The sequence below is a fragment of the Microplitis mediator genome, chromosome 6 (genome assembly GCF_029852145.1).
Source record: "Microplitis mediator isolate UGA2020A chromosome 6, iyMicMedi2.1, whole genome shotgun sequence".
NCBI classification, from domain to species: Eukaryota; Metazoa; Arthropoda; class Insecta; order Hymenoptera; family Braconidae; genus Microplitis; species Microplitis mediator.
In genome coordinates this window covers 8,981,973-9,008,816 of record NC_079974.1, presented here as the reverse complement: position 1 = coordinate 9,008,816, position 26,844 = coordinate 8,981,973, and the positions used below count along the sequence as shown (strand labels likewise).

The window sequence follows — 26,844 nt, the reverse complement described above, 5'->3', positions numbered from 1 at the left end:
CCACTCCTTAGGAGTGAAACTCATTGTAGGATTCGGACGCATGAGAGTATAGATGACAAAACTCTCCCTACTCATCGCTCTGATTATGAGTAACTCTAACGAAGAGCAAGAGAATGTAGCTCGTCACAAGTAATACTCCTTCTACGAGTTACTCACTAAGGAGTTTTTCAAGAGAGACTCTTCTAGCAAAAACTCCTTAAAGGGGCGAAACTTGGATGCTTAAATCTAATACTCTTTAAAATTGTGGTGGGGTAAAAATTGAGAAAGAGTTATTTGGGAGCGACTTCTACTTCATCTACACTGAATTCTACTATATCTACACTGATAAAAATTAAAAATAATTTTCTTAATAAACAGAAAATAGTTTTTAATATATTTTTTTTTAATTTATGAGGCGTTGCAGTTAATAAAAAAAAATTGTTTTAATTTTGAAGTATTTATTTATTTATTTTTGTAAAGAAAAAAATATTAATTTTAAAATAAACGATAAATCATACATATGTTTTTTAAACTATTAAATATATTAGAAAAGTGGAATAATTTTATTTATCAAATTATCGTTTAGATAAATAGGTAATTCAATTTTGTTATTTTTTAATAGTTGATAAATACAAATTGTATGATGTTTTTTTTAACGTCTTTTGTATGTTGGCTTGACAGTAACATATAAAGAAGTGTTACTTTCGTAGAAAAAAAAATTGTTGTATGTTAAAAAATCTATTAATTGCGACTGTTTAAACAAGATAAATACTGTGTGTTAAATTAACACACAAAAATGTTAAAAATCCAACACTCAGAATATTAACATATTCTTTTTTTTACACTTTGACGATTTGTTTATTACATTATATGGGGCATTCCATGCCAAATCACCGAGGTTTTGAACCGTTCCCCTTCGATTTTGCTGAAACTTTTTTATCATTTTTTATCCTACCAAGGACATTGTTCTGAATTTTAGCAGATTTTTTTATCCAAACCAAAAAAAGTTACGGATTTTTGAAAAAAACCGCTCTTTTTTTTTAAATTGCTATAACTTTCTCAGAAATTAACCTTTCGGCATTTTTTTTTTTTTTTCAAAATTTGTTTTTTTAAATTAAGTTTTTAGAACAAAATACAAAAAATTTTTCGGAAGTCACGATATATGAAATATTTCAGTTTTTTCAAAAAAACCGTCATTTTTTCGAAGTCCGAAACCTTCGATTCTCAATTTTTTTGTCTCAAAAAAAACTTCAACTGAGACAGTATTTAACCCCACTATTCCCATTTTGTGCCGACTTTCCTTTATATTACCGTACGATGGACGGCGTGGCTCAATAAGTTATAGATCAAATTGAACGGTATATAGTATAAGGCCGGATAGCTCAACTGGTAGAGCACTCGGCACGATACCGAATTGGTCTGGGTTCGATTCCCAGTTCGGGCTATCTATATTTTTCTCAATTTATTTGCATGTTTGCGTGTTTAGGTTTCCACTATATTTAAATTAGATGATCTGATGCTGTAAACAGTTTTTATTTTAGAGCTATTTATTTCCGCGGTCACATCGTGGAACGCGTTTTTTTGTTAATAAAAAGTAGTCGCGTAGGGTTTTTTGTCTGGTAAAAAATTTTTTTTCCCGTTGAATTTGTGGTTTCAAATGACCTCACAGAATTTCAGAACGTTTATGACCTCATGAACATAAAATGTTCGCAAAGTAAAATTTTTTTTTTTATTAACAATAAATTAATAACTTTTTAAAAAATCATCACGAGAACGTTTTCAAAATGAAGTTTTTTTTTTTTTTTTCATTACAGTAAGTCAATAATAAAAAAAAATCGTCTTGACAAGTTATATATGAATCAAATGAAAATTCCGATTCATTTATACATTGTCGGGTCGATTTTTTTATAAAAGTTTTTTTTTATTGACAATAATATTAATAATAGAATAAGTAGTTTAATAAATGAATGATCGAAAAAAAAATTAATTTTAGTTGCATAATCGTTCTTGACACGATAAGTTATTTATCCATTTAACGAAATTCGCAACTTATTAATAAACACATTGTCGGATCGATTTCTTAAAAAATTTTTAAATTATTGCTCATTCAAGAAAAGAAAAAAAAATTTTGTGAATATGATGAGAACATGAGAAAGAAGTTGAAATTTATGACGACGACAAGTTTAGGGCGCTAGCATATGGCGTTTCATTATGGTAAAGCAGATACCTCTCTCCGTATAGAGAGCTTCGAGAAGAACAAAGGTGGAGGGAGTTTTTGGTCAAGCGTCTTGGACCGACTCGCTCCTCTCAGGAGTAACTTTATGAGTTCTTGCTCTCACTCGACTCGTGAGTCGAGCATTTCTAAGGAGTCGACGAAAAACTCCTGAGTGGAGCGAAATACCAATAATGTCTTTCGCTCTTACTCGGAGCTCAACTACATGGAGAAGAAGTGGGGATCGCTCGCGAGTGAGTTTAGGCTATTTAGTTACAGAAGTACTAGCTAAAGGAGTTTTTCGTAAAAAGAGCAAAACTCCTACTGCATATCCCTGGTTTATCTGTTAATAGATTCTTTCAGCTGCTCAAGAGTTTCAAAGTATTTTATAAAAATTATTTGATCCTACAGTAGTGAAAAAAAAAATTTACATTTATTTATAAATGTTTTAATCTCACAGATTTACTCTTCTCAACACCCTTTTGAAAACTTATATTTACTTAAAACTTTACCTTCGAAAAATTTTATACATTTTATTCTAATTTTGTTTATCACCAACTTAAAAGATTTAAGATGTTTTTGAAAACTTCTGCCACCTGTTTATGCAATCTGTAAAATAAATTATGCTATAGCAGACCTTTATAAATCTACTTTGTTATTTTGAGGAATCTTAGATAAATTCTTGAAAAAATATATGTATGTATTTGCTCAAGACTTTATCTTCAAAAATTTTATATATTTATTATAATTTTGTTCATTACCACCATAAAAGGATTAAGATATTTTCGAAAACTTCCGCCGCCTGTTTATGCAATCTGTAAGATACATCATGCAATAGCAGACCTTTATATATTTATTTATTATTTTAAAGGATCCTAGATAAATTTTTGAAAAAATAAACGTATTTGCTCAAAACTTTATCTAGGAAAATTTTATATATTTATTCTAATTTTTTTTGTTACCGCCATAAAAGGATTAAGATACTTTTGAAAACCACCGCTATCTAGTTATGCAATCTGTAAAATACATTATGCAATAAAAAACCTAAATTTATATTTGCTATTTTAAAAGTTTTTAAAATTTTTATATTTACTCAGATGAAAAACTAAAATAATTTTAATCAGCATAATTTATACATTTACACGATTTTAGAGAAATTTTTTCTCAGAAAAATAATCGTAAATCTTAAAAATTCAAGGAAAATTTTTATCCTTTCATAGTCGGTTTTTCTTTGATGCATTTTATATAAAAAGAGGTGTTTTAGGAGATGATGCATTAGTTCATTTCTGCTCGTCATAAAACGAGTTTGGTATAATTCTGTGCTTTACGAAAAAAATCTTTATTTTTCAACTATGGCGATACAATTATATTCCAACGTAGTGAATACAATTGCTCAAACATATGAAGATCTTTTAACACACAACCGTTTAAGTAATGATATAAGTAATAGAGCTTGTAATGTTTGCAGTGATACTATCACATCATTTAATATCACCTATTAAATCCGCGAGTAAGTGTTCAAGAGAGACGCTGTATACAAGCAAATATTACACTATTACATTCTCATTATGAGAAGTTTCTACGATTAAGTGAGCAAGTGGTTGGTGGAGATTTGAATTCTAGAAATTTAATTCAGTGGCACGATATAGAAAACGCTTTTCAGAATCGAATAACAACTGGCTGCATTGTAAATATTGGTCATATTGATTTAAGAACATTTCTGACTGATAAAAAAGTTTAACGCAAATTTTGTGGCAGTTATTCCATCAAATTAACGACACCTACAACTTGGTCTAGTCCTAGTTGCAGTTTCATTATCTTACAGGCAAATAAAAAAAATTCCAGGTTGAGTAAAAAACTATTCCAATGTCTAATTATTTATTACTTTAAGATCCATTTTGGCAAGTTATTTTGATCTACAGTTTTAGAACGTTTAAACTTATTACTAAGCTATAATTGTATATTATTACACTTTATTTCTGTCGTCGATTCTATTTACATTTCAATAATTTCTAAATTTCCTTCTTGATTTCCATCTATATCACGATCTATATCTTTATTATAATAAGTCAATATATGCTGTAACGGGTTTTTCACCACCGGGGATCTACCGGAGTAAAGTCCGAATACACTTACGATCCTTGGCAACCTTGTTCAAAATTATTAAGTTGGGCGCCAGGTGATTTTATAATCACCAAATAAACAATTATAAAAATATAACTCGGCTCAGGGTGGCGGATCGGGGAAAGGTCAGGCACTTAAGATTACGATAAATAATTGATCAGAATTAACACAAAATAATTAGTCGTATATTAAATACAAAATGATTGATCAGTATCACAAAAATAATCGGTTACAACAAAATAATAAATTGCCGTGGTCGGCTTGACTCGATATAAACAAAACAAAATTTCTCGTACTTGATCAGAAAACAAATCAGTTCATTGCTTAAAAAAAAAAACACAGTCGGTTGACGAAATTAAAAATAAAATAATTTTATTGTCCGGAGACACACATACAGCGGAAGTATTAAAGAAATACTTGACGAGTGACGTCAGAGTATTCATACACGGCGAGGTGACAAGACTACTGTTGCGAATGAGACACGGATAAGCCGTAATTCTCAGAATTGCTCGAACGAAATAAAATACAATATAAAATAATATTTTATTTCGGTAACGCGTTCAATTTCACGATCACAAAGTTATTACGCGAAATCAATTATTTCATTAATTAACTATTATTGCACTTCACTCGTTTATTAACCAATCGGTTATACACTTTGTTCAGTTTCGGGCCGAGGCTTCGGCTTGTTCACTTGTTCACGAACTCGGTTATTGTCGGTCGTAAATAATTGTCGCGAATTATTGTTCGTTGATCAAACTCGGATTGATCTTACATGTCGTAATTCAAATTGTTCGTACGTCGCAATCGAAAATTCGTTTGGTCGGGTCGGATTGTTCAAACAAAAAAAAACGTGGCCGTTCAGTACGGCGTCTATCCCGGATCTCTCGTTTCAATCCATGCGTTGGATCGTTTGCTCGGTCAAAGTCGGAATTTTTCGTCATAGATGTCACCAAAAATTGCTCACCGGGTAATTATTTATTATTTTAAATAATTTTTAAACCACGGGTCGATGTCGAATTTTCCTTATGTTACAATGCTTGCACAAATTTTCGAAATTCATTCGTTGCCTGTTTTTCCGATAATATGCCTTATACAAGCTGAATGACCTTTCAACATCAACACATGTCAATGGTGCATAAGTCATGCTTCTTGCATCATTAATGTTCCATCCATTTAGAAGATTTTCGAATCCGTTACCTTGAAGACATCTGTTAATGTTAATGATTTCCGTCAATCCAGCATTATCATTCAATATTTGGTGTAGTTTTTCGGTTATTTCTTTCGGAATGTCTTGGTCTTCTTCAAATTCTTCCTCCAAGTCAGGCTAAGCTATGCCCTCTCTTCTCTAATCTCTTCATAATATAAAGAAGGCATGAAAATTTAATGGCTACTTCTTCAAATTCTTCACTGTTTTCTGGTCTTTGCAAAGATTGATGTAATCGTCTGACAGCTTCACTGTTGCATTCAAAACCCATTACTACATCTTTTACCTCATCATAATGCACACAATAGTATTGACAAGCTTCTATCCACGTACCTCAGCGAGTCGTAACCGGTCTTGGTGGCAATGGAACTTGTGGAAGTGCATTTTCAAACTCTTCAATTCGTGTTCTTGACTTTGAAAATATTTCTTTCACATCAGCAATGACATTATTTATATCGTCGTAAAATTCTCGAACTTTTTCAGCTACGTTATGGCACGCATGTGCCAAACATGTGACATTGATAGCTTAACGGTATGTTCTAGATAGGATTCTTGCAGATGCCTTCATGTATGGTGCTGCATCAGTCAAATAAAGTAGCACTCGATCATGATCAAATCCTCGCGGTCGGAGTTTGTTCAAGCTCTCGATAACATATACAGCCATGTTCTCTGCATCAGCTGTATCAACTTTGCTACACTTAATCAGACGCCCAGGAGATGGCCCATCCTCACGTAATGCTCCAACAATGACATTTGTTATGCAGCGACGATTTGAATCAGTTGTTTCATCAACTGAAACCCAAATGAAATGATCTCCTATTTCTTCACGTATTTTAGAAAATGTTTCTGTATGGTCGATTGGTGCATATGTTTTGGCTAAAGTCATAGGATCCGGAACTTTCAGTTTAAAATGTCGTTCTAAAAAATCTTTAAATTCTGGCTCAGGTAATTTCTTAAAGGGTATATCTGACTTGATCAGAGTGGCAGCAAGATCCAGCCATTTAAATATAGTGAAAACCTAAACATGCAAACCTCTCAATAAGATAATTTATAGATAAATTGAGAAAAATATAGATAGCCCGATTGGGAATCGAACCCAGACTAATTCGGTGTCGCGCCAAGTGCTCTACCAGTTGAGCTATCCGGCCCTATACTATTGTAGTAACTGGTATCTTATAAATTAATATCACTTATACACTACAATAATAACACACGTATATTAGAAATAACAACACCACAATTATCAGCAGCCAAAGAAAGGCAATCAAAGATATAGTTTATTGATACAAGACGTATGCTGTTTAGTTGTCAATATATGACTGACTGACTTTTGTCGCGTATCTATAAAACAAGAGAAGAAGGCATTTTTTTTCTAGCTATTCAAATATTTTAAAGATCAGTTTCACGTCCCGATAAAATTTGTGTTGGAAGAATCGAACTTGATTAAAATTAAAGCCATTTGCAATTTTGGTTCGATTCCGCTATGGTCCCAACACACCCTATCTATCATCCTACAGGGAAAAAAACACTATAGCCAAAAAACGACCCTGTAGGCTAACGCAAAGATAATACAAAAATAAAAAAAAAGTCTATAGTTTAATTGAGCTAAGAATTGATAATAAAAAAATAAAATATTCTGCTTAAAAGTTAATCGATACGTGTGACTCTATTTTCCTATTCAGCGAATCAAATAAATAAAATTTAAAAATGTAACCCTCCTCTTGATTGAATGGACCTTCAATGGGAGTGGGAACAGGTACGGGATGGGAACAGGAACTCCTTCCTTTCCTCCTTGAAGGACTAGAAATGGACTCCTTCTCTCCTTCCCCAATGAAATTGGAAATATTATCTGCACATAATAAAGAACAAAACAAGTATCTCCAACATTTTATTAAATTTTATAGCTAAACGTATTTCATCGTTACATCCTATTATTTATCAGTTGTTAATTATAAACTTTCATTATCGTGATCAATTCAATAATTTCGATCTTAAATGCTCAATGTTCTGCCGTTCGAATCATCCAGACCATTCTCCGATATATCATCTATAGCTAACATATCAATGATACTGAATAACGCACGTTGCAACGAATTTCATTTTTCTCCCTAAAAGCTCCTCGGAAACTCTCCAGGGCATCCATCTATTTCTCAGAAGTCGTAGCCATCAACAAAAGAGAAATGTCGACTGTGTCAACTCCGGATGGATCCCAAAGCTCCAGTCAGGTTGCTCTTAGCCATTGATAAGTCCTCAGAATCAAACTTTTGATCCTCGTTGAGCTCACTTGGATCAAAAGAAATATCCAGTCTCCGATCAATGACTGAGGAATCCCGGGAACCCCGCAACGATTAATCGTTCAGGGCCCACGGCCAGACTTCCCTTCAGCTAATATACTCAAACCCAGAACATTTTCAGTCCTTATAGAATCCCGGGAAACCCTCGAACAACGTTACCACCGAGATCGTTCAGAGCCCTCAGCCAGACTTCGTTCAGAATCTCGGGAACTCTTTAGCAACGTCTACAGTGTGGCTATTCAGGGTCCACTGCCAGATTTCTCCTAAGGACTATACCAGTCTTTAGCAGTCGTTCAGACATCTTCAATTCTATCAGTTTGCAAGATATCCTAGACTTACTAATTGACTACAGAATCCCGGGAACCCTTTACAACGTCTACACTGAGATCGCTCAGGGCCCCAGCCGGACTTCTATTGTATTTCCTCTTATTGATCACAATATGGTATATGACGATTTACATGCATGATTTTATATTTTCATTTGGTATTTATCTAATTTTATAAACTACGTTATTTAACCTACTTTCAATTTCATAATGATCCTCCCAATCGCATTGAAGTAAATAAATTTTTTATTTATTTCCGTTAACATTGATTTTTCTTCTTTTTTTTTTTTTAAATTTAACTCATGATAGTAATCTCAGCAGTTTCATAAAACTTTCCTATTCATACGTAAAAAAACCATGTTCATTAACTCGATAAACACTTGAGGTATATTATATAGCCCAGGTAAAAATTTTCAAAAATGACTATCTATACAAAATTTTTTATCTATTGTTCTTCAACACAAAATGATTAAATATACCCGGTTTATTAATTACGATAAAATGATGTTTCTTTTATTTTTAATTTTACCCAACTACTATTATTATTAAATAATGATACATCACCAAATTTATCCGTTCCCAATTCTAATTTGTTCACAAGTTCAATTTTAACTCGGCAATCAATTCTACGAAAATTTTTACCGTCTTTACTTCTTCCTATTTAAAAAAAAAATAAGATTATCCGTCGGTTGATGTTTCGATCACTTTAATTTTATATTTTCATCACACGCGTAATTACTCAGACTCGCATTTTAACAAAAATTGATAATATTTTCACAACACTAATTCATTAATCCCGAACTTTTTTTTTTTTTTCTATATTGTATATCACACAAATAAATTCAAATACGCACTTTGACACCGATTAAGAAAAATATTTTCACAAAACTTAATTATTTAATCACTGAATTCGTTTAAATTATTACACGCACTTGAAATCTATATTATAAAATATATTCACAAATTTTAATTAATTCATCACCGTATTTATTTATATTACTACGCGAACTTTAACACTATAACACATATCCACAGAACTTTTTTTTTTTTTAAATTCATCACCGAATTTACTTATTTTACTACATGCACTTTAATATAATAACACATATTCACAAAACTTATTTAATTCATCACTAAATTTATTTAAATTCACACGCGCACTTTATCACAAATGATAAAAAAAAAATATGTTTTCACTAAACTCGTTTAAGGGGGGGGGGGGGGGGGGGTAGGGGTTTAAAGGCGAAAAAGAAGCATATTTTTGTGATTTTTTCCCGGCGAGATGAGTAATATCATTTCATTAAACTTAATCACATATTATTGTACAACTTTTAAAGAATATCAGAAAAAATTTTCAACGAAAAATATTGATTAATAAGCTGGTGACGTTGAATCTCCGGAGGCGCCTCGAAAAAAAGTTGTTTTGCGGTGAACATCATAACTCGTTACCGGATCATCGGAAAAAAAAAAATCGATATGCATTTTAAAGTTGATGTATTTCTCGAGGTAACCACGAAGAGTTTTATTTTTTTTTTTTTTTTTTTTTTTTTTCGATTTTTTGCAGCACTTGGAAGTGAAAAACGCGATTTTAGCTCAAAAAATCGCGGTTAATTTGTTATTAAAAAATAGAAAAAAATGAAAAACAAAAAAAAACTCTTCGTAGTTACCTGTTGATTTATGTGAAGAAGTAATGTTCAAATTTTCAAAGGGATCGGTTCAGTACATTTTGAGTTATGATGTTCACGGACTTTAAAAATAACGTTTTCGGGAAAATCCATTTAAAGTTTTTTATTCGTGAAAATTTGAAATAAACTATCAATCAAAGAATATGAATTTTTATACTTATATTGAATCATCAGTTTACATCCTTTAAAAGACACACTGCCGGAGAAAGGGATTCGGAAGAACAAAGAAAATTGCAGCTGATTTCTACTAGGGGTATGTAGGGGCAGGTCCGGCAGGTATAAAAATCAGGTATCCCGGCCAGTCATTTGAAACGCCGTAACTCCGTTAGTTTTACTCGTATTGATTTAAAATTTGTACACAATATTCTTGACATATTGTTCATTCAGAAAAAAAATTAAAAAAAAAAATTTTTTTTAATAATTTTAAAACCCTACCCCCCCGCCCTTAATTGATCACTGAATTTACGTCTTTTTTTAATATCAAAAACACGATCGTTTCAAACTTTTGCCTTTCCCATTGCGTCACGATATATTGACAGATATGTATATTTTTTTTTTAATTTTATATTTGTAAATACACACGAAGGTTACGCGTACTTCTGACACCAAATTGTAGTAATTGGTATCTTATAAATTAATATCACTTATACACTACAATAATAGCACACTTATATTAGAAATAACAACACCACAATTAACAGCAGCAAAAGAAAGGCAATCAAAGATATAGTTTATTGATACATGAAGTATGCTGTTTAGTTGTCAATATATGACTGACTGACTTTTGTTGTGCATCTACAAAACAAGAGAAGAAGACATTTTTTTTCTACTGGCGATTGCTTAATCTTTCGCTGTTTTGCGGGGTGGGAAAAATCGGTATGTTTTGTCTCCGCATAGCTACTTGGTGTTTTGTAGCCCTCAAGTGACGCTAAAGAATCCATTTTCTGAACGTTCCTAACCCAGTGGTACATAGCAAGCAATGAACGCAATTATTCTCAAGCCTTAAACCATTTTCGGGTAACTGTAGTTCTCTAACATATCTTAAAAAACTCCCTGCACGATAATTTCCGTCTCCCATTTTCGTTCCTTGAGTTATTCGGAAAAAAAGTACGTAATTTGAAAAATAATTTGTTATAAATTTAAATTGATAAAATTTCAAAACTTACCTTTTTGAACAGACTTGTTAATTAATATTGACAGATATTAAAACAAATTCAATGAATACAACTAAAAAAAGTCAGCTAATAATTTAACTTTAATGAATTTATTTAAAAGTTATTAAGTTTTAAATGCCATTCGTTAAGTTCAATTATTATAAATCTTTAATTATTCAACTCAATATTTTACTGTCGAATCTTATTTTAAAATGACGGCTTGTCAAAAATATCAATCAACATTATAATATTGACATTAGCAACAAAATGGAAGTAAGAAAAAAATTTTCTTGAATAACAATTTATTTTTTTATTTTATTTTTTTTTCTTCATTGCTTACTAAACTAATGCTTTAACTTAATGGCGAGTTATAATCTCTGGAGTGATAGTTTAATAATTACAAGTATTTAGAAATGTGTTTTGATAAAAAAATACTATTTAGACTGAAAATAATTATCTCTCTATGATTTAAATCTGTTATTTCAAAAAAAGAACTATGTTTTGTTTTTTAAGAAAAATAAATGTATATACACTAGCAACGTAAATAAATTTTTTTTTCGTGTTACTGTTCATTTGTTCTATTGTTCATTTAATGCTTTTTATTTAATAAAAAATATTAAATAAACGTCAAAAATAATTTACTTCGTAAAAAATATAATATTTATAATGTATGCTTTGTTCTTCTGGATTAAACAAAAATCTACTTCAGTAGTAAAGTCTAGTGATATAAATAAACGGTTGGAAGTTAATCGTGCTACTATTTGGTGGAGGCGTAAATTTGTATCCGTAAATAAAAGTAATGACACTAGTAATAATGACAGCTGTGATTATAGCACTTGTAATAATGAATTAAATAAATCAGATGGTACTAGTGATGATACTACTGATTTTGATGATAATAATTCTTAAGATGATGTAGGTGGAATTGTTGAAAGAGTTGTTAATGATGAAGCTATTGCTGGTGATCAGTTGGACAATGGTGAGGCTGTTAATGGTGATCAGTTAGGCGATGTTCAGGTTGTTGCGGGTGATCAGTTGGGTAATGTTGAGGCTATTGCTGGTGATCACTTGGAAGATGGTGCTGTTGATGAAAAAGTCGATGAGTCTGATGAATCTGCTGATCAAGCAGTTGCTTTAAATAACAAAGTCATGGGACAAGATTGTGTTGTAGCTGATAAAGTTGCTGCTGCTGTTGATCATCAATCTGATAACGGTGAAACTATTGCAAATGATGAAGTCACTTCCAGTGATGAAATAGATAATAATATCAACGAGAATAATAGGAACGTTACTGACGACCGTGTTGAATTAAATGCTAACAGTGAATGGGTAGAACTGATTCCCGGAACTAATGTCTTTTTAGAGAAAATAGTTTGCAAGAAATAATGGAAGATTATCGTGATAAACCGAAAGAGATTGTACGAAGATTGTTAATCTATCTTGTTGGGAAAGACAATTTGAAAGAAATGACCAGAGTAGGAAGAAAGCAGAGAAAAGCTATTCTACAGAATGTGCTTGACACAATAGAGAGTAAGTGTTCCTTAAGACGAAATTATGACTCATGAAATGTACCATTTATTTACCCATATGATTTCTAGAATATACACTACAAAATACACCTGCAGATAAGAAATTGACCAACCGGAAGTTTAAGAGATGCGTGACGCTATTTTTGGGGAACTTGAGACAGCCACGACGACACTAATATTAATTTCATTCACTTTAGTAATCATTTGAAAAAAAAAATTGTTTTAACGTTAGCATTCTTTGATTTGATGACAAAAAGCCATTGTTCTGATCAAATTATGACAATGGTATACACATATAACAGAAAGGAACTCCATAATTATGGGATCGAACATCCAAGATGAAAAAAACCGCCCCTGTAATGTTTTTTCATGTTGTTGAATAAAAATTAAATCAACTATTATACTGTCTTCTACTTTATCACTTACAAATCAGCAATTATTCAAACGAACAGCAAAAAATAATCTTAATTAGACATTGATAATTTTTTGTAGACCTAAAATTAATATTCTATAGAAGCTTTTGTCACTTCTAGACTACCTGTAGGACCTACTTCAGACCTAAAAGAGAGTGATCTTCTACAAAAACTACCACAAGATTTGATAAAATGTTTTACTTGACCTGAAATTCAATTGCTTAATCGTTGTCATGATTCGACTGCAACTATGACTGGACCGAGTCCTAGATGTCGTTAATGTGTGGAATGAACTGCCAACAGATTTGGTACAGTTTTTTACTCAACCTGGAATTTTTTTTGCCTGCAAGATAATGGGACTGCAACTAGGACTAGACCAAGTTTATTTGATGGAATAACTGCCACAAAAATTGCGGCAGCCGTTACTCGACCTGGAATTTTTTTTGCTGAATCTTGTCATGATAAGACTCCCCCTAGGACTGAACCAAGTTCTAGATGGCGTTAATCTGCTAAAAAAACTAAAACAATATTCCTGACAATTGTTTATTTGACCTGTAATTTTAGTTATTTTTTATCTTTGACACTATAAGAACGCTCATTGTCTTGCTGATTGTCTTGCTAGTTGTCTTGCTGACTGTCTGGCTAGTTGTCTTGCTTATTGTCTCATTAATTGTTTTGCTGATTGTCTTGTTAATTGTCTCTGTGATTGTCTTGATGATTGTTTTGCTAGTTTTTTTTCTAATTGTCTTGCTGTTTATCTTGCTAGTTGTCTTGCTGATTGTCTTGCTTCTTGTCTCGTTGATTGTCTTCTTACTTGTCTCTGTAATGGTCTTGCTGATTGTCTTGCTAATCGTCTTGTTAGTTGTCTTACTGATTGTCTTGGTAAAGGTCTCGCTCATTGTCTTGATAAAGGTCTTGCGGATTTTTTTGCTGATCGTCTTGCTAATTGTCTTGCTCATTGTATCGTAAATTGTCTCGTTGATTGTCTTGTTAGTTGTCTTGCTGATAGTCTCACTAATTGTCTTGCAACTTGTCTTGCTTATTGTCTCTGTAATTGTCTCGTTGATTTAGATTTAGATTTAGATTTAGATTTATTTATGCCAAAGCTTAACTAGCCAGATGGCAAAAGAAAAAATGGTTACATTACATAAGTGTATTACATATTTGGTAATTAATTTTAACGAGATCTTTGAAACTTAATATATACTTGAACATAATGTACAATAGAGTATTTGTATGACTGCAATACATAGATTATAGTATAAAAAAGAAAAAAAATTGATGTGATAAATAACTCTAACATATTATGTATTTAATGATTTTGGTTTAAATGATTTAACTGAAATTTAGTGATTTCGCTGAATTTTAGCGATTTTACTGAAATTTAGTGATTTAACTGAAATAAAGAGACAAATTAGAGATCAAGATTAAATAGGTAGTCGAACATTTTATTTTTAAAGATTTCAATACTAGATGAATTTATCAAGTCAGCTGGTAATTCTTCCCAGAGACGAATACAGGTAACAACAAAAAAAGATTCAAACGCAGTCGTAGCAAAGTTAGGCATCTTAAAATTTACATAGTTCTTTTTTGCTGCTAGTCTCTCAGAACGTCTAGTCTCGATATCGTCAATAAATAATCCACGTAAATAGCACGGCTTGCCTATACTTAATAGTTTATAAAAGTAGCACGCTAAGAAATAAATTCGGCGGCTATTTACCGATAGCCACCCAAGTTTACGTCTATATGGTGTGATATGCTCATTACGTTTTAAATTATAAATAAAACGAATAGCTGAGTTTAAGGAACGCTGCATTTTACAATTTTCTTCGACAGTAGAGCTAGTTAATACTATAGAGCAATAATCAATAAGCGGTAATATAGTTGCTGAGACTAATAACCTCCTAATGTCTTTTGTATAAATGTTCTTCCTTAATTTTAGACTATATAACGTCGAATTTATTTTGCTCACAGTTTTTGAAACATGTAAATTCCAAGATAATGTATTAGAAATATAGAGACCCAGACATTTAGTTGACTCTATGTAAGGAAGGGCTATCCCGTCAATAACAATTTCAGGTAGAGTTTCATTTTGTAACTTTTTTAATTTGCGACTTGAGCCCAATACCAAAGTTTTAGTTTTAACTAAATCTACTTGTAGGCCATTTTCTCTTGCCCAATCAGCAACAGCTTGAGCATCTAGGGTCATTTGTCTAATTGTCGATGATTCTGAAATAACGTCTTAAAAATATTTGTAAATATGATTCAACTCAAATTACTTTTTGCAATAGTAAAACTTGCTGTTCAAATTGCAGTATTGAAATTTTTATATGAAATTTAAAAAATGTATTACAAAGTTTTTTGATAATATTTATTTTCAACATGTTCCGATAAAGCGTAAATAATCTAAAGGTATCCGATTAAAATATTTTCATTCGTAAAAATAAAATATTATATTTTGTTTTAATCAAAATAAATTTAATGCAAACAAAATAATATCAGGCCATTGAAAATGATTTTTGTACAAATAAATTATTTTGTAGAAGAGCAAAAAGCAAGGAGTTTCTTCTAAAATATTCATTTTTAAAATTGTTTGAATTTGCAGGCCGTATAAAGTCATAATTGCATATTAATTTAATTAGCAATTTTTGTTTTTCACAAAAATAATTTTATCTTAGTACACATAGACCCAACCTTAATTTCGATGTTCTTTTATGACATTCGATATTCGAATATATCTTTCTATTTAATTCACGTGAATTTGTTCGCGATCGTCATTTTCATACAGGGGAATTTGCGCGAATTCTTTTTTATTATATTCTCATTGTTGAGCACCAACTTCTGTACCCTGATGATGATGATGGGCTTGAATTTTTATTGTCTATTATTTTGGAATCCTTCTTAATATCGATGGGCACCAATTTAATTACATTTTTGTTCGATGACTGTGGTTGATAATCACAATTCAAAATCACCCATTTTCTGTTGGTATTCAATTTTGACTGCTTAATGTTTTGATTAAAGTTGGTTTGTTATCAGGAATATTTCTTGTTTTTATTTGTCGATTTGAACTAGCATTGAGAGGCTTTGCGTTCGATGCAGCAAGTTGTGTAGTGATTGATTCAGTGACTGTTGTTAAGACTGATGAGGTGGTTGTTATAATTACTTTTGAACGAGATAATGAGATATTTGTTACTGTAACGGGTGTGATAAGTCGAGAAGATGTTCGTGAAGTGCCTATTGCAGTAACTGGAGTGATGACACGCAAAGTGGATAATGAAGTGGTTGATGCATTGACAGGTGTGATTACTTGAGAGTGGTATAATGAAGTGATTGTTGCTGTAACAGGTGTGATGAATGGTAAAGACGTTCGTGAAATGTTTATTGTAGTAGCTGGTGTGCAGGCTTGTAAACCAGATGAGGTGATTGTTACAGTGGCTGGTGTGATAACTGGTGCGATGACTGGTGAAGTACCTGATGCAATAACCCTCGTGGTAGTGGACCAAGACACTTTTTTTTTATTCAATGTTTTAGATGACAGAGCTCTCTTATGTAAAAAAGGATTAGAAGATTTAGCAGGTATTAGTTATTCTACTTCATTTAATAAGGTATAATAGTCCTTTTTTTTATCATTAATGTCTTTCTGGGATATCCAGACTTTCAGGAGCTAAATTGTCTTCAATAATGTTACTGACATCTTTGCCAATCAATAGTCGTAAAGAAAATTTCAATTCTTCTAATGATTTTGGTACCATTCTCATAAAATTTTTAATGTCAAATCTGCTGCTATTGTTTTCAAACTCATGTTTTAAACTATTAATGTAATAACGCCTATTTATGAAGTGTTTCGGGGTAGATCTCTTCAGTTTTTTGCCATTTATCGCCATTCTGGTATAATTTGATTTTTCATAGATCCATACTTATTCAATACCATCTGAAAATATAAATACAAAAAATATAAAAATACTCTTAGACACTGACATTTTCTTAAAGTAGAAATACGGAATAGCGATAAACAAATAATAAAAAAAAATCATTTGTAAATATTTCTATCAATTATCATGGAACATAATCAAGAATAAATAACAAAATTTTTATTTAAACTTGAATAATATTATAAAGATCAAGAGAGAAACGGAAATTTTCAGTTTCAATATAATTTGAAAAATAAACTTTATTTTAAAAAACTGTCAACATTATAACATATTTAGAATTGTTTTCAATCATAATTGGGTACAATTACCAATGTATGTGTAAGAATTTCCAATAAATGAGAGTCAAAAAAAAATAATTTGATTCTTTGCTGTCGAATAATAAATTCAATTCAAGTAATGATAACAGTGTTTTATTTGGTTAAAAGATAAAAAATGTGTATTTATTTATATATTCAAGCTTTTCGTACTGCTAAGAAATGGCAACAGTTCTATTTAAAGACTAGCCTACAGTTTTGATGGATTTTCTTTTTTTTTTTATTAAACCCTAATGAGCAATAATATTAAACTTATATAATCTTAATTCCAAATGAACTAAATAAACTAAAAACATATAAGTTATTTATAAATATAAAGGAACTGAATAAAAGTGATGGAAATATAATAAATGAATGAATATATTGTTGACTTCATTAATCCGAATGTAATCTCGAAGATTTTAACAATAAAAAATTTTTAAATTAAGATAATTTCGATAGTGCCTTATTTTAATTATATTAAATTTAAATTTCCAAACTTAACTTTAACTAAAAAAGTGGATTTAAGAAAATTAAAAATTATTTTAATATTAATTTTAAGTAAATAAATGAAAGAATTTATAACTGTAACTAATCTCAATTTTTGAAACTGCTTTAATAAGATTAAAACAGAGTTTTATTCCTAATAATAAACTTATTTCATGTTTAATGTTAATTTTTTCTTGTACAAAGTAACTACTACAGAATGAAAAAAAAGTTGACTAACTAAATCCCAAACGACTGGCTGTATACCACCTAATTTTTTTGGGATGACGATGAAAACTTTCGGGTCCATCGTTAACTAAATTTAAGCACTCGTAAAGACTAACATGATTTGAGTGGGATATCCACGTTTTGTGAAAATAGTCCATGAACAGCAATATATTAGTATCTTTAGCAGAATAATTATTTATCAAGATATCAACTTTTAAAATTTTTTCAGCTCCATTGAATTTTTTACAAGGTAATAATGGTACAGTCAGTATCATTGACAAAAAAATATCGGGAATATCAAGGCGCATCTTTGTCCATTTCCTAATAATAGCCTAAAAAATTAAAAAATTAAACAAATTTTGATGCGTCAAAAATTATCAATTATAAATTGACTTACGTGCACATAATGAAAATAGCAGCCATGGATTTTGGCTACGGGAAAGCTTTGCCTTAAAGCCTTAATGGTTGCTTTTTCGAAATCACTGAGAAAAATCAATTTATTATTTGTTTCTAAAGATAGTGCTTGACTTTTAATCCATTTGAACACTTCATTGTAAATTGCAGTATCCCGATTTTCCATCAATACAAGAAATGCCGCAACATACTGAAAATGCATGTATGTAATACGTTAAATAAATCAAATTCGAAACAATAACGATGTGCAGTAATACAAAATTAAGTGAAGCAAGGAAATACACAACAATAGATACACGAAGTACGATGGAAAAAAAAATCACAAAATATTTTCGCATTTGGGAACCTCGGTATCTGCTCTACTAGAAAAGTACATTTTCAAATTTAAGCAACGTCAGCACAATTAACGTACATGTGGCAGTTTTTTCATTTTTAAGTTAACAAATTTAACATTAAGAGGCAATAATTTGAAAAATTGTTTACGAAGACCTTCAAGAAATCTTTATGTGTATATTTTAAAATAATTTTCAAATAATAATATTCAAATATTATTAAAAAAATATTTTTTTATATTTACCGTATCTCGGCATTTAATGTAAATGGTGTAGAGTTGATGTATATTGGGTTTAGATGAAATATTCTAAAAATTTTTATCGATTTATTTTTTACTGACAATATGGAGGAGAAAAAAAGAAAAGTGATTAAAAAATGTAGAACCTCAAAAGTGCCATCCATAAATACATCGTCACTATCATTAGAAGCCGCTAATAACGTATATGTTGTAAACATCACAGCAGATTTTCCGATAACTCCGATACAAGCTTTTGCAATTTTATTTGCATCTGAAATTTGACCAAGTTCTCGTAAGCTATTTGGGATTTTAAGTCGAAATTTTTGTCGTTCTCTACACAAAATACTCGAGCAAGGATCAAAATTATAGTTTGCACTTATTTGTGGAAATCTAAAACCAAAAAGTAGATAAAATTTATTGTAAGATAATGACGTAGTTAAAAAAATAGATCTACTGTTACGTTCCCGTAATATTTTATTGATTAAATTAAATTAATTATTTTTAATAAATTAATTTTTTGCAATGTAACGGAAATCGGTTACGATAAGAGAGTCGCCGTGGCTCGCGGGCAGTCAAAACAGATGACGATGCATGAGACCTGGGCCACGACGATTCTCTCACAGAGAACCTGAGATGCAGCGTCAACATTTTGTCAACTCTGTTGACTTTATTATAATTTTATAATGACTAAATAGTCAGTCCTTCGAGAGAGCTCATAGAGCTCGATCCTCTGCTCTCTATATAGTTAATAAACGTAATTAATTCTAAATTAATTCAACCTTATTTTGGGGTGCCAATTGGCACCCCAATATTTTCACCTACACTATGACCTATCCATTCACTATCCAAAATAAATAATTACAATAAAATAATCGACGACCAAGGCCCACCGGGGGTCTGTCGATACTCCAATGAGGCCAAACCTGAATTAAATTTAATAATTAAAAATTATTTTTATTTTTAATTAGTTTGGGGTAATTCTCAAAACGTAACAGTGGTGCTGTGACTAGGATCAGTGACCATTGTTTATAGACTATACAAATAATTATTAAATAATTAAAAATTAATATTGGGAATTATCCAAAACGTAACACTACCTTAGAAGCAATGACAGTCGAGATTTAAAAAATACAGTATGTATTGTATTATGCTCGAATTTTTTTAGATTTGCTCAAGCCTTAATCAATACAGCTATTAGGGTTGATGATATTAACTTTTAATTAACTAAGCTGCTGGAAAGTAAAATCGTAATAAAAAGGCATAAAAATTTACACAGAAATAGTATAATTCACGCTAAGTGATGAAATTTATTGTCAGTTATAAAAAAGACCATTCGGCAGCCGAAATGGAAGTAGATTTCTGCTGATTTTTTGATTTTTTTCACCTTTCAAATGAAAGTTAATAACGAAATAAAATTTATTTTGACATTTTCTTAAAAATTCTCAAGATAATGAAACAAAAAAAACAAAAAAATTTGAACTATAATGCCAAAAATTGAAGCTAACTAAATGAGCTTCAGAGGAATTTTTGATGATAATGCACTGTATGTTTTGATTTGACGTTATTTAAAGATACCTATGTATATATTAAGACTCTCAAACCAATGGTATTTCGGATCCTATTCGAAGAATTATGATAGATTATGGTTTTATTCCTCGAAAATTCTACCATAATGACAAAGGCAATAATTTGCTTTCAAGAAAATCCACTGATAAAATAATCTAAGATTAAAATTTTATTGTGATATATCAAAGTGTCATACTTGAAATTAAAACTAATATTTGAAATGAAAAGCCTATTAGAATATCAAACGACGAGTAGAAATTAAGGATATTATCATCATAACTAATGTTAATCTTGTTATTGATATATAATATCATTTATACACTGTCGATAAAACAAAATTGGTAATACCCACTGAATTGAGATGTTTGCATTTTATCAGTGTCACACTGAGGTAATATAAATTTAAGTAGCTCCATAAATTTACTAAGAAGTAGGAGAACTAATGCAATATCAAAATTTCATTAAATGAATAGTGTAATAAGTAACTTCATTGGTCTGGGCACATATATAGGCATGAAAATGACAGCTTATTTGAAGAGCTTTCCGATAAATTTGATATTAAGTCGATAAGTTATCACATCCAAAAAATATTGGAGAAAGAATAAGTAAAAATATGAATTTTGGACATTTTGAAAATTTTGAAATGCTATTTATTCTAAACTAATCGACCGATTGAGCTCATTTTCAAACTCAATCAAGGTAGTTACCCTCAAAATACGTATACCAAGTTTCAAAGCAATAGGTTTGAAATTGTGGCTATAATCAAAGTGACAAACTGTATAAAATTAGTTATTATAATATTTTGTGAATGTTGAAAACCATTTATCTATTAGAAAAAATGGTTAAATCAATAAGCTGTATAGTGATAATTGTAGGCAATCGAACAAGCTTTCACATAGACCAAACAAAAATAAGCTTCCGTTGGAAAGTTACATGCAGTTGAACGAGTAAACAAATTTTTTTCGGAAATTTTACAAAATTTCAATTAATTATAACTTCTCAAATTATTGGCCGAATCGGCTCATGTTTGAACTTATCCAAGGTAATCGTTCATAGAATAAGTATACCAAGTTTTATAAAGATCGGTGTAGAATTGCGGATGCTATCGTTGGAGAACGGCGCATTAGATTGTATATATATATATATATATATATATATATATATATATATATATATATATATATATATATATATATATATATATATATATATATATATATATATATATATATATTAGGGTGCTTCATTTCGGAGCCAGATTTTTTTTTTCAAGTGCATGTGGAAAAAACCATAGTTCAACACTGAATTTCGCGCAAGGAAAAAAATTCTATGTCGATTACAGACCTAGCTCATTGGAAAATTCGATTTTCCCATTTAAATAACATGGGAAAAATTTTTTATTTTAGCTTCAAGTATTTTTAACCCCGTTAACAAATTAATAGATCATATAGACTAATACACATTTTAGTAGGAAATTAAACGCTTTACAAAAAAGGTCTCTTATTATTTTTCAATAAATCCATCTGTTTCAAAGTTATTAGAGCTCGAAGTAAAGTTGGAGATCGTTTTAGTTTTCCGGTGAAACTATCAGACCTATCACAAAATGTTATTAAGTCTTTTTTGTTGCCAATTTCATTCTCTACAAATTATCATTAGTGAAGTTTTTTCAAATTCCGTATTGTTTTCTAGTTATTTGCATTTCAATTTCAAGCTCTGAAAAAAGTATTTCTGGTCGATTTCAAGAGCTCAACATTGAAATGATAATAACTAGAAAACAATGCGGAATTTGAAAAAACTTAACTGACAATAACTTGTTGAGAATAAAATTGTCAACAAAAAAAACCATACAAAATTTTGTGATAAGTCTGATAGTTTCACCGGAAAAGTAAAAAGGTCTCCAACTTTACTTCGAGCTCTAATAACTTTTGAATAGGTGAATTCATCGAAAAATAATAAGAAACCTTTTTTGTAGAGCGTTCAATTTCCTACATAAGTATGTAATAGTCTATTCGATCTATTGATTTGTTAACAAGGTTAAAAAGACTTAAAGCAAAAAAAAATCTGGGCGTCAGTTGACCCTGCGGGCCAGCCCCACAACTTCCCGCTGTTTTCGAGCTCAAGGAGCTTGAAAACTTTACTGTGAATATATATTTTTGAGCTCTCTGAGCTCGAAAACCTGGGTTTATTTTTTATGAGCTTTTCAAGCTGTACCAAGTTACGTTTTTTGCTAAAGTTTGACAAGTTAAGAATCGAAAATTATTAATAAAGAAGCGGTTTCCAAATATTTATTCTCGATTATGTTCAATGAAATAAATGTATCGAAGCAGAAATCAATGTCAGTGATCAAATTCAAGATTTGAGTGAGTTTTGGCTTAGGTCAGAGCAATAATATATGAAATATCCGAAAAACATATTAAAAACTGGGTTTTCTCAATTTTTTGCTGATAATATGATTTAAACTTAAGAACAAGTTAGATGACATTCTATGATGATCGAAAGAGGCTATAAAGAGGAATAGTTAGTATAATTTCAGACACATTTAGTACATTATATTTTGATTTATCTGAAAAAAATAACGTTTTATGATATTTCTTTAACTTTTCAGCGCCGATATCATTTGAACTAATGAACCGATTTTGACATTTGAGATGGCAATCGGCGCGTTTTTTCAAATTCTAGAGCTGATATAATTTTGGAATCGATCCGTTCTGCCGTTTTGAAGATATTTGGAAAAACCCGTTTTTCACCATTTCTTTCTCCCACGATATCTCTTGAACAAATTAACCGATTGAGATGGTTAAGGCGGCGATCGACGCGTTTTATCAAGTTCTAGAGCTGAATAGATTCTGAAGTTGATCATTCAACTTTATTCTGAGAAATCAACAAGAACTGAAAAAAAAAAAAATTTTTTTTGAAAATTTTACAAAATTTCAATTAACCATAACTTCTAAACTTATCGGCCGAATTGGCTCATTTTTGAACTTATCCAAAGTAATCGTCCATAGAATAAGTATACTAAGTTTCATTAAGATCGGTGTAGAATTGCGGACGCTATCGTTGGAGAACGGCGCGTTATATATATATATATATATATATTAGGGTGGTCCTTATTTTGGACATTTTCGAATTTTTATGCTCCCAGAGGCTTATGTGGTTCGAAATAAATAAAAAAAAATATCCTCAAAGTTTCAGGTCTCTATCTCAATTTTAACCCGTGCCGCACAGCGATGTAAGTTTCCCATTTAAATAACACGGGGTTTTTGGCATTGAACGATTAAATTTTTATTCCGGCTAAAGTAATTGTTCGAAAAATTTGAAACTCTGTAGACTTTATCCTCATATAAGCAGCTACTCCTCAGAATTTTTACAGATTTTCAGCTACTATAATTTTGGGGGTACAGCATGATGAAAAAAAAGAAAAAAATTATTTTTTTTATTTTTAGCTAATAGTTTTTTCAAATAACATATCAAATCAGTCTGCATCCTTATCAGAAGTTCTTACTTTTTTTCATTCTCGCACCTAAGTGGGTGAACGGTATATCTTTGTTGCACTAATACAGTAATCAGGAACTTTGCATTAGTTTGCAGTAAAGCGTTCCTTAAAAGGATTTTTTAAATTTATTACGATTACCTCACAAACGGTTTCAATTACGACAGAAAAAAAATTGTCATAAAGTTTGAGCTCTTAATTCCAACAGGACCACGTGCCGCAAATTTCGTTTCCGTGATTTTTTAAATTCATTATATTTATTTATAAAAGAGATCTATTTTATTAATAATTTATTATAGTTAGAAAATCGTAAATTTATTATAGTAAAGAAAATAATTATTTCGATATTATAATGCACAAAACTATCAACCTTTTGTTTATTATTTATTGCTTAAAACAAATAATAAACTTAAAGGTGACCAACTTATTTAAGCAAATATTGAAAGAAATTTAATTTATTGATAATATTTATCAACTGTTAAACTGAGACATAATATGATTAGTGGCATTGATATACCGATCTCAGATATCAATTGAATGCATTATGTATTTTTGAAAAAGACACATTGTCAAATAACATAAACAAAATATTTCTTGAAAAAATCACAAAAAAAATTTTGCGGTAACTCTTCCCGTTAGAATTAAGAGCTTAAACTTTAAGGAAATTTTTTCTGTTGTAATTGAAAAAAAATGCTCCTGATTACTGTATTAGTGCAACAAAGATATACCGTTCACCCACTTAGGTGCGAGAATGAAAAAAAGTAAGAACTTCTGATAAGGATGTAGACTGATTTGATATGTTATTTGAAAAAACTTTTAGCTGAAAATAAAAAAAATAATTTTTTTCTTTTTTTCATCATGCTGTACCCCCAAAATTATAGTAGCTGAAAATCTGTGAAAATTCTGAGGAGTAGCTGCTTATATGAGGATAAAGTCTACAGAGTTTCAAATTTTCCGAACAGTTACTTTAGCCGGAATAAAAACTTAATCGTTCAATGCCAAAAACCCCGTGTTATTTAAATGAGAAACTTACATCGCTGTGCGGCACGGGTTAAAATTGAGATAGAGACCTGAAACTTTGAGGATATTTTTTTTTATTTATTTCGAACCACATAAGCCTCTGGGAGCATAAAAATTCGAAAATGTCCAAAATAAGGACCACCCTAATATATATATATATATATATATATATATATATATATATATATATATATATATATATATATATATATATATATATATATATATATATATATATTGTGACCGGTTATTTAATTCTCCGGGAATCCTTCCGGCGAACTAATCCCCTCACAAATATTTGGCTTACCTGTTTCGGGTTCGGTGGTTGTTGAGCGCCAGGTGAGTTCCACTCACCAAAATTCTTACTGATCGTTAACTCAGGGCGGTGGATCGGGGTAGGATAGGCACTTAAGGTTTCGATAAATTACGTACTCACAATTGTACGACAAAAATAATTCGTATATTAAACAAACAAATAAACTAATCGATTTTACAGTAAGAGAAAGCAAGAAAAAAAAAACGTTTACTTCAACAAACTTAATACTAATGCCGTTGTCGGCGAGCCTCGATATAAACAATAATCAAGAAAACGCGGAATAAGATACCCAGTAACAAAATAAGTTCGAACCGTAACTTGACGGCAAGGTGATGTCAATTTACTTGACCTCAGCCACAGTCGGTAACTTAACGGCCGTAATCGAATTACCGTCGGAATGTTACCCGTACCAATAACCATAAACAAATTAGTACGGTAATAATCCGGGTTCGGAGAAAATGAAATGATACAAAAAAAAAAAATAATGAATAACGAGACCCGAATACGCAGTACAAATAAAATAACAAAAACAAAAACCATAAAATAAAATAATAAAAAAAAATAAAAGTAATAATAATGATGTGAAGTAACAAAACAAAAAAAAACTCTATAGGTCGATCAGACGACTGTCGTGACACCAAGAAAAGGTGACGATTCACCGTACAATGCTAATTTTTACGTGTACCAGTAGAGATAAATTTGTAGGACTCGCTCACCGGTCGATGATCTCGGAGTATGGGCGATCCGTCTCCACGTGGTCGTTGCCTCTCAAAACTCTAGCCGGGGTCGGCGTGGACGTCCTTACAATATAATCGGCCTGTCCGATCATGGAATGGTATTGATGTCCCCAATTAATTGCTGTATATTCAATTTAGTATCTCCGCGCGCGGAAAAGAAAATGCCGGTATTACTGGCTTACGGAAATCTCCAATAATTACTTCCCGAATCACAAATACTTAGGTCCCTCACGGACAACTATATACCAAAATATAGTCCGACTCTCGGTACAATCCGTCTTTATCAGATCTGAAGTACTTTTTATTAACGATAAGCACGAAACGCAACTTAATTTTATATTTTCGGTAAACACGTGTACTTGACAACAAGGTACGATCCAGAATGGCGTTGGTCGTTCCTTTTCCCTCCTCGTCGATCGTAGTTCAGGGCTTCCCCAGTTGGCGGCGCTTCGATCGCTACTAATACAGAGCTCGGTCATGCGTGGCGCGGACAATTGCTCCCCGGATCCCTCGATGTCGGTTCAGTTTTCCAAAATAAATCACTTGGGCCGGTATACCATATGTCGTATAAATCTTTGTTACGACTGTTCGTGGACATTGGCCAAGTCGTTCGGGTGTTTTAGTCGTCATACAGGCTAACTCGCTAGACGATGTCAACTTCAAAAACTTTCCGCTGGCGGAATTATATACACTCCGCACTTCGGGTATTGTCGGCCGTTGTCGTCGGATTTGACGTGTGGATCGTAGCAGTGAATCCTCTTGGGCTCTGGTGACCAGCAAACGAGTACCTAAATTTCTAAAAGTCACGATACCAACTTAAGCTAGCTTAATTACTAAAGGACTTATTACTATTATTATTATTATT

At 31.1% G+C, this 26,844-nt stretch overlaps 1 protein-coding gene across 6 annotated transcripts in view; it reads right to left on the bottom strand.

The window, feature by feature from the left end:
• Positions 1 to 14,348: 14,348 nt before the first annotated feature.
• The window catches only part of LOC130669708 (uncharacterized), a 115,869-nt gene continuing 103,373 nt past the window's right edge, over positions 14,349 to 26,844 (bottom strand). For 2 of the 6 annotated variants that reach the window (XR_008990235.1, XM_057472738.1), the window contains exons 2-6: positions 18,997 to 19,240; positions 18,857 to 18,919; positions 18,263 to 18,469; positions 17,982 to 18,197; positions 14,349 to 16,857 (exon numbers count right to left, since the gene is read on the bottom strand). Coding sequence is in view for 3 of the 6 variants with exons in the window: in XM_057472738.1 (XP_057328721.1) it covers positions 16,801 to 16,857; positions 17,982 to 18,197; positions 18,263 to 18,469; positions 18,857 to 18,919; positions 18,997 to 19,240 (787 nt within the window). In the remaining 3 variants the exon portion in view is untranslated. Of the gene's footprint in view, positions 16,858 to 17,981; positions 18,198 to 18,262; positions 18,470 to 18,856; positions 18,920 to 18,996; positions 19,241 to 25,233; positions 25,393 to 25,958; positions 26,353 to 26,844 lie in introns of those variants that run through there. The other 4 variants (XR_008990236.1, XM_057472736.1, XM_057472739.1 and 1 more) reach the window with 4 other exon arrangements.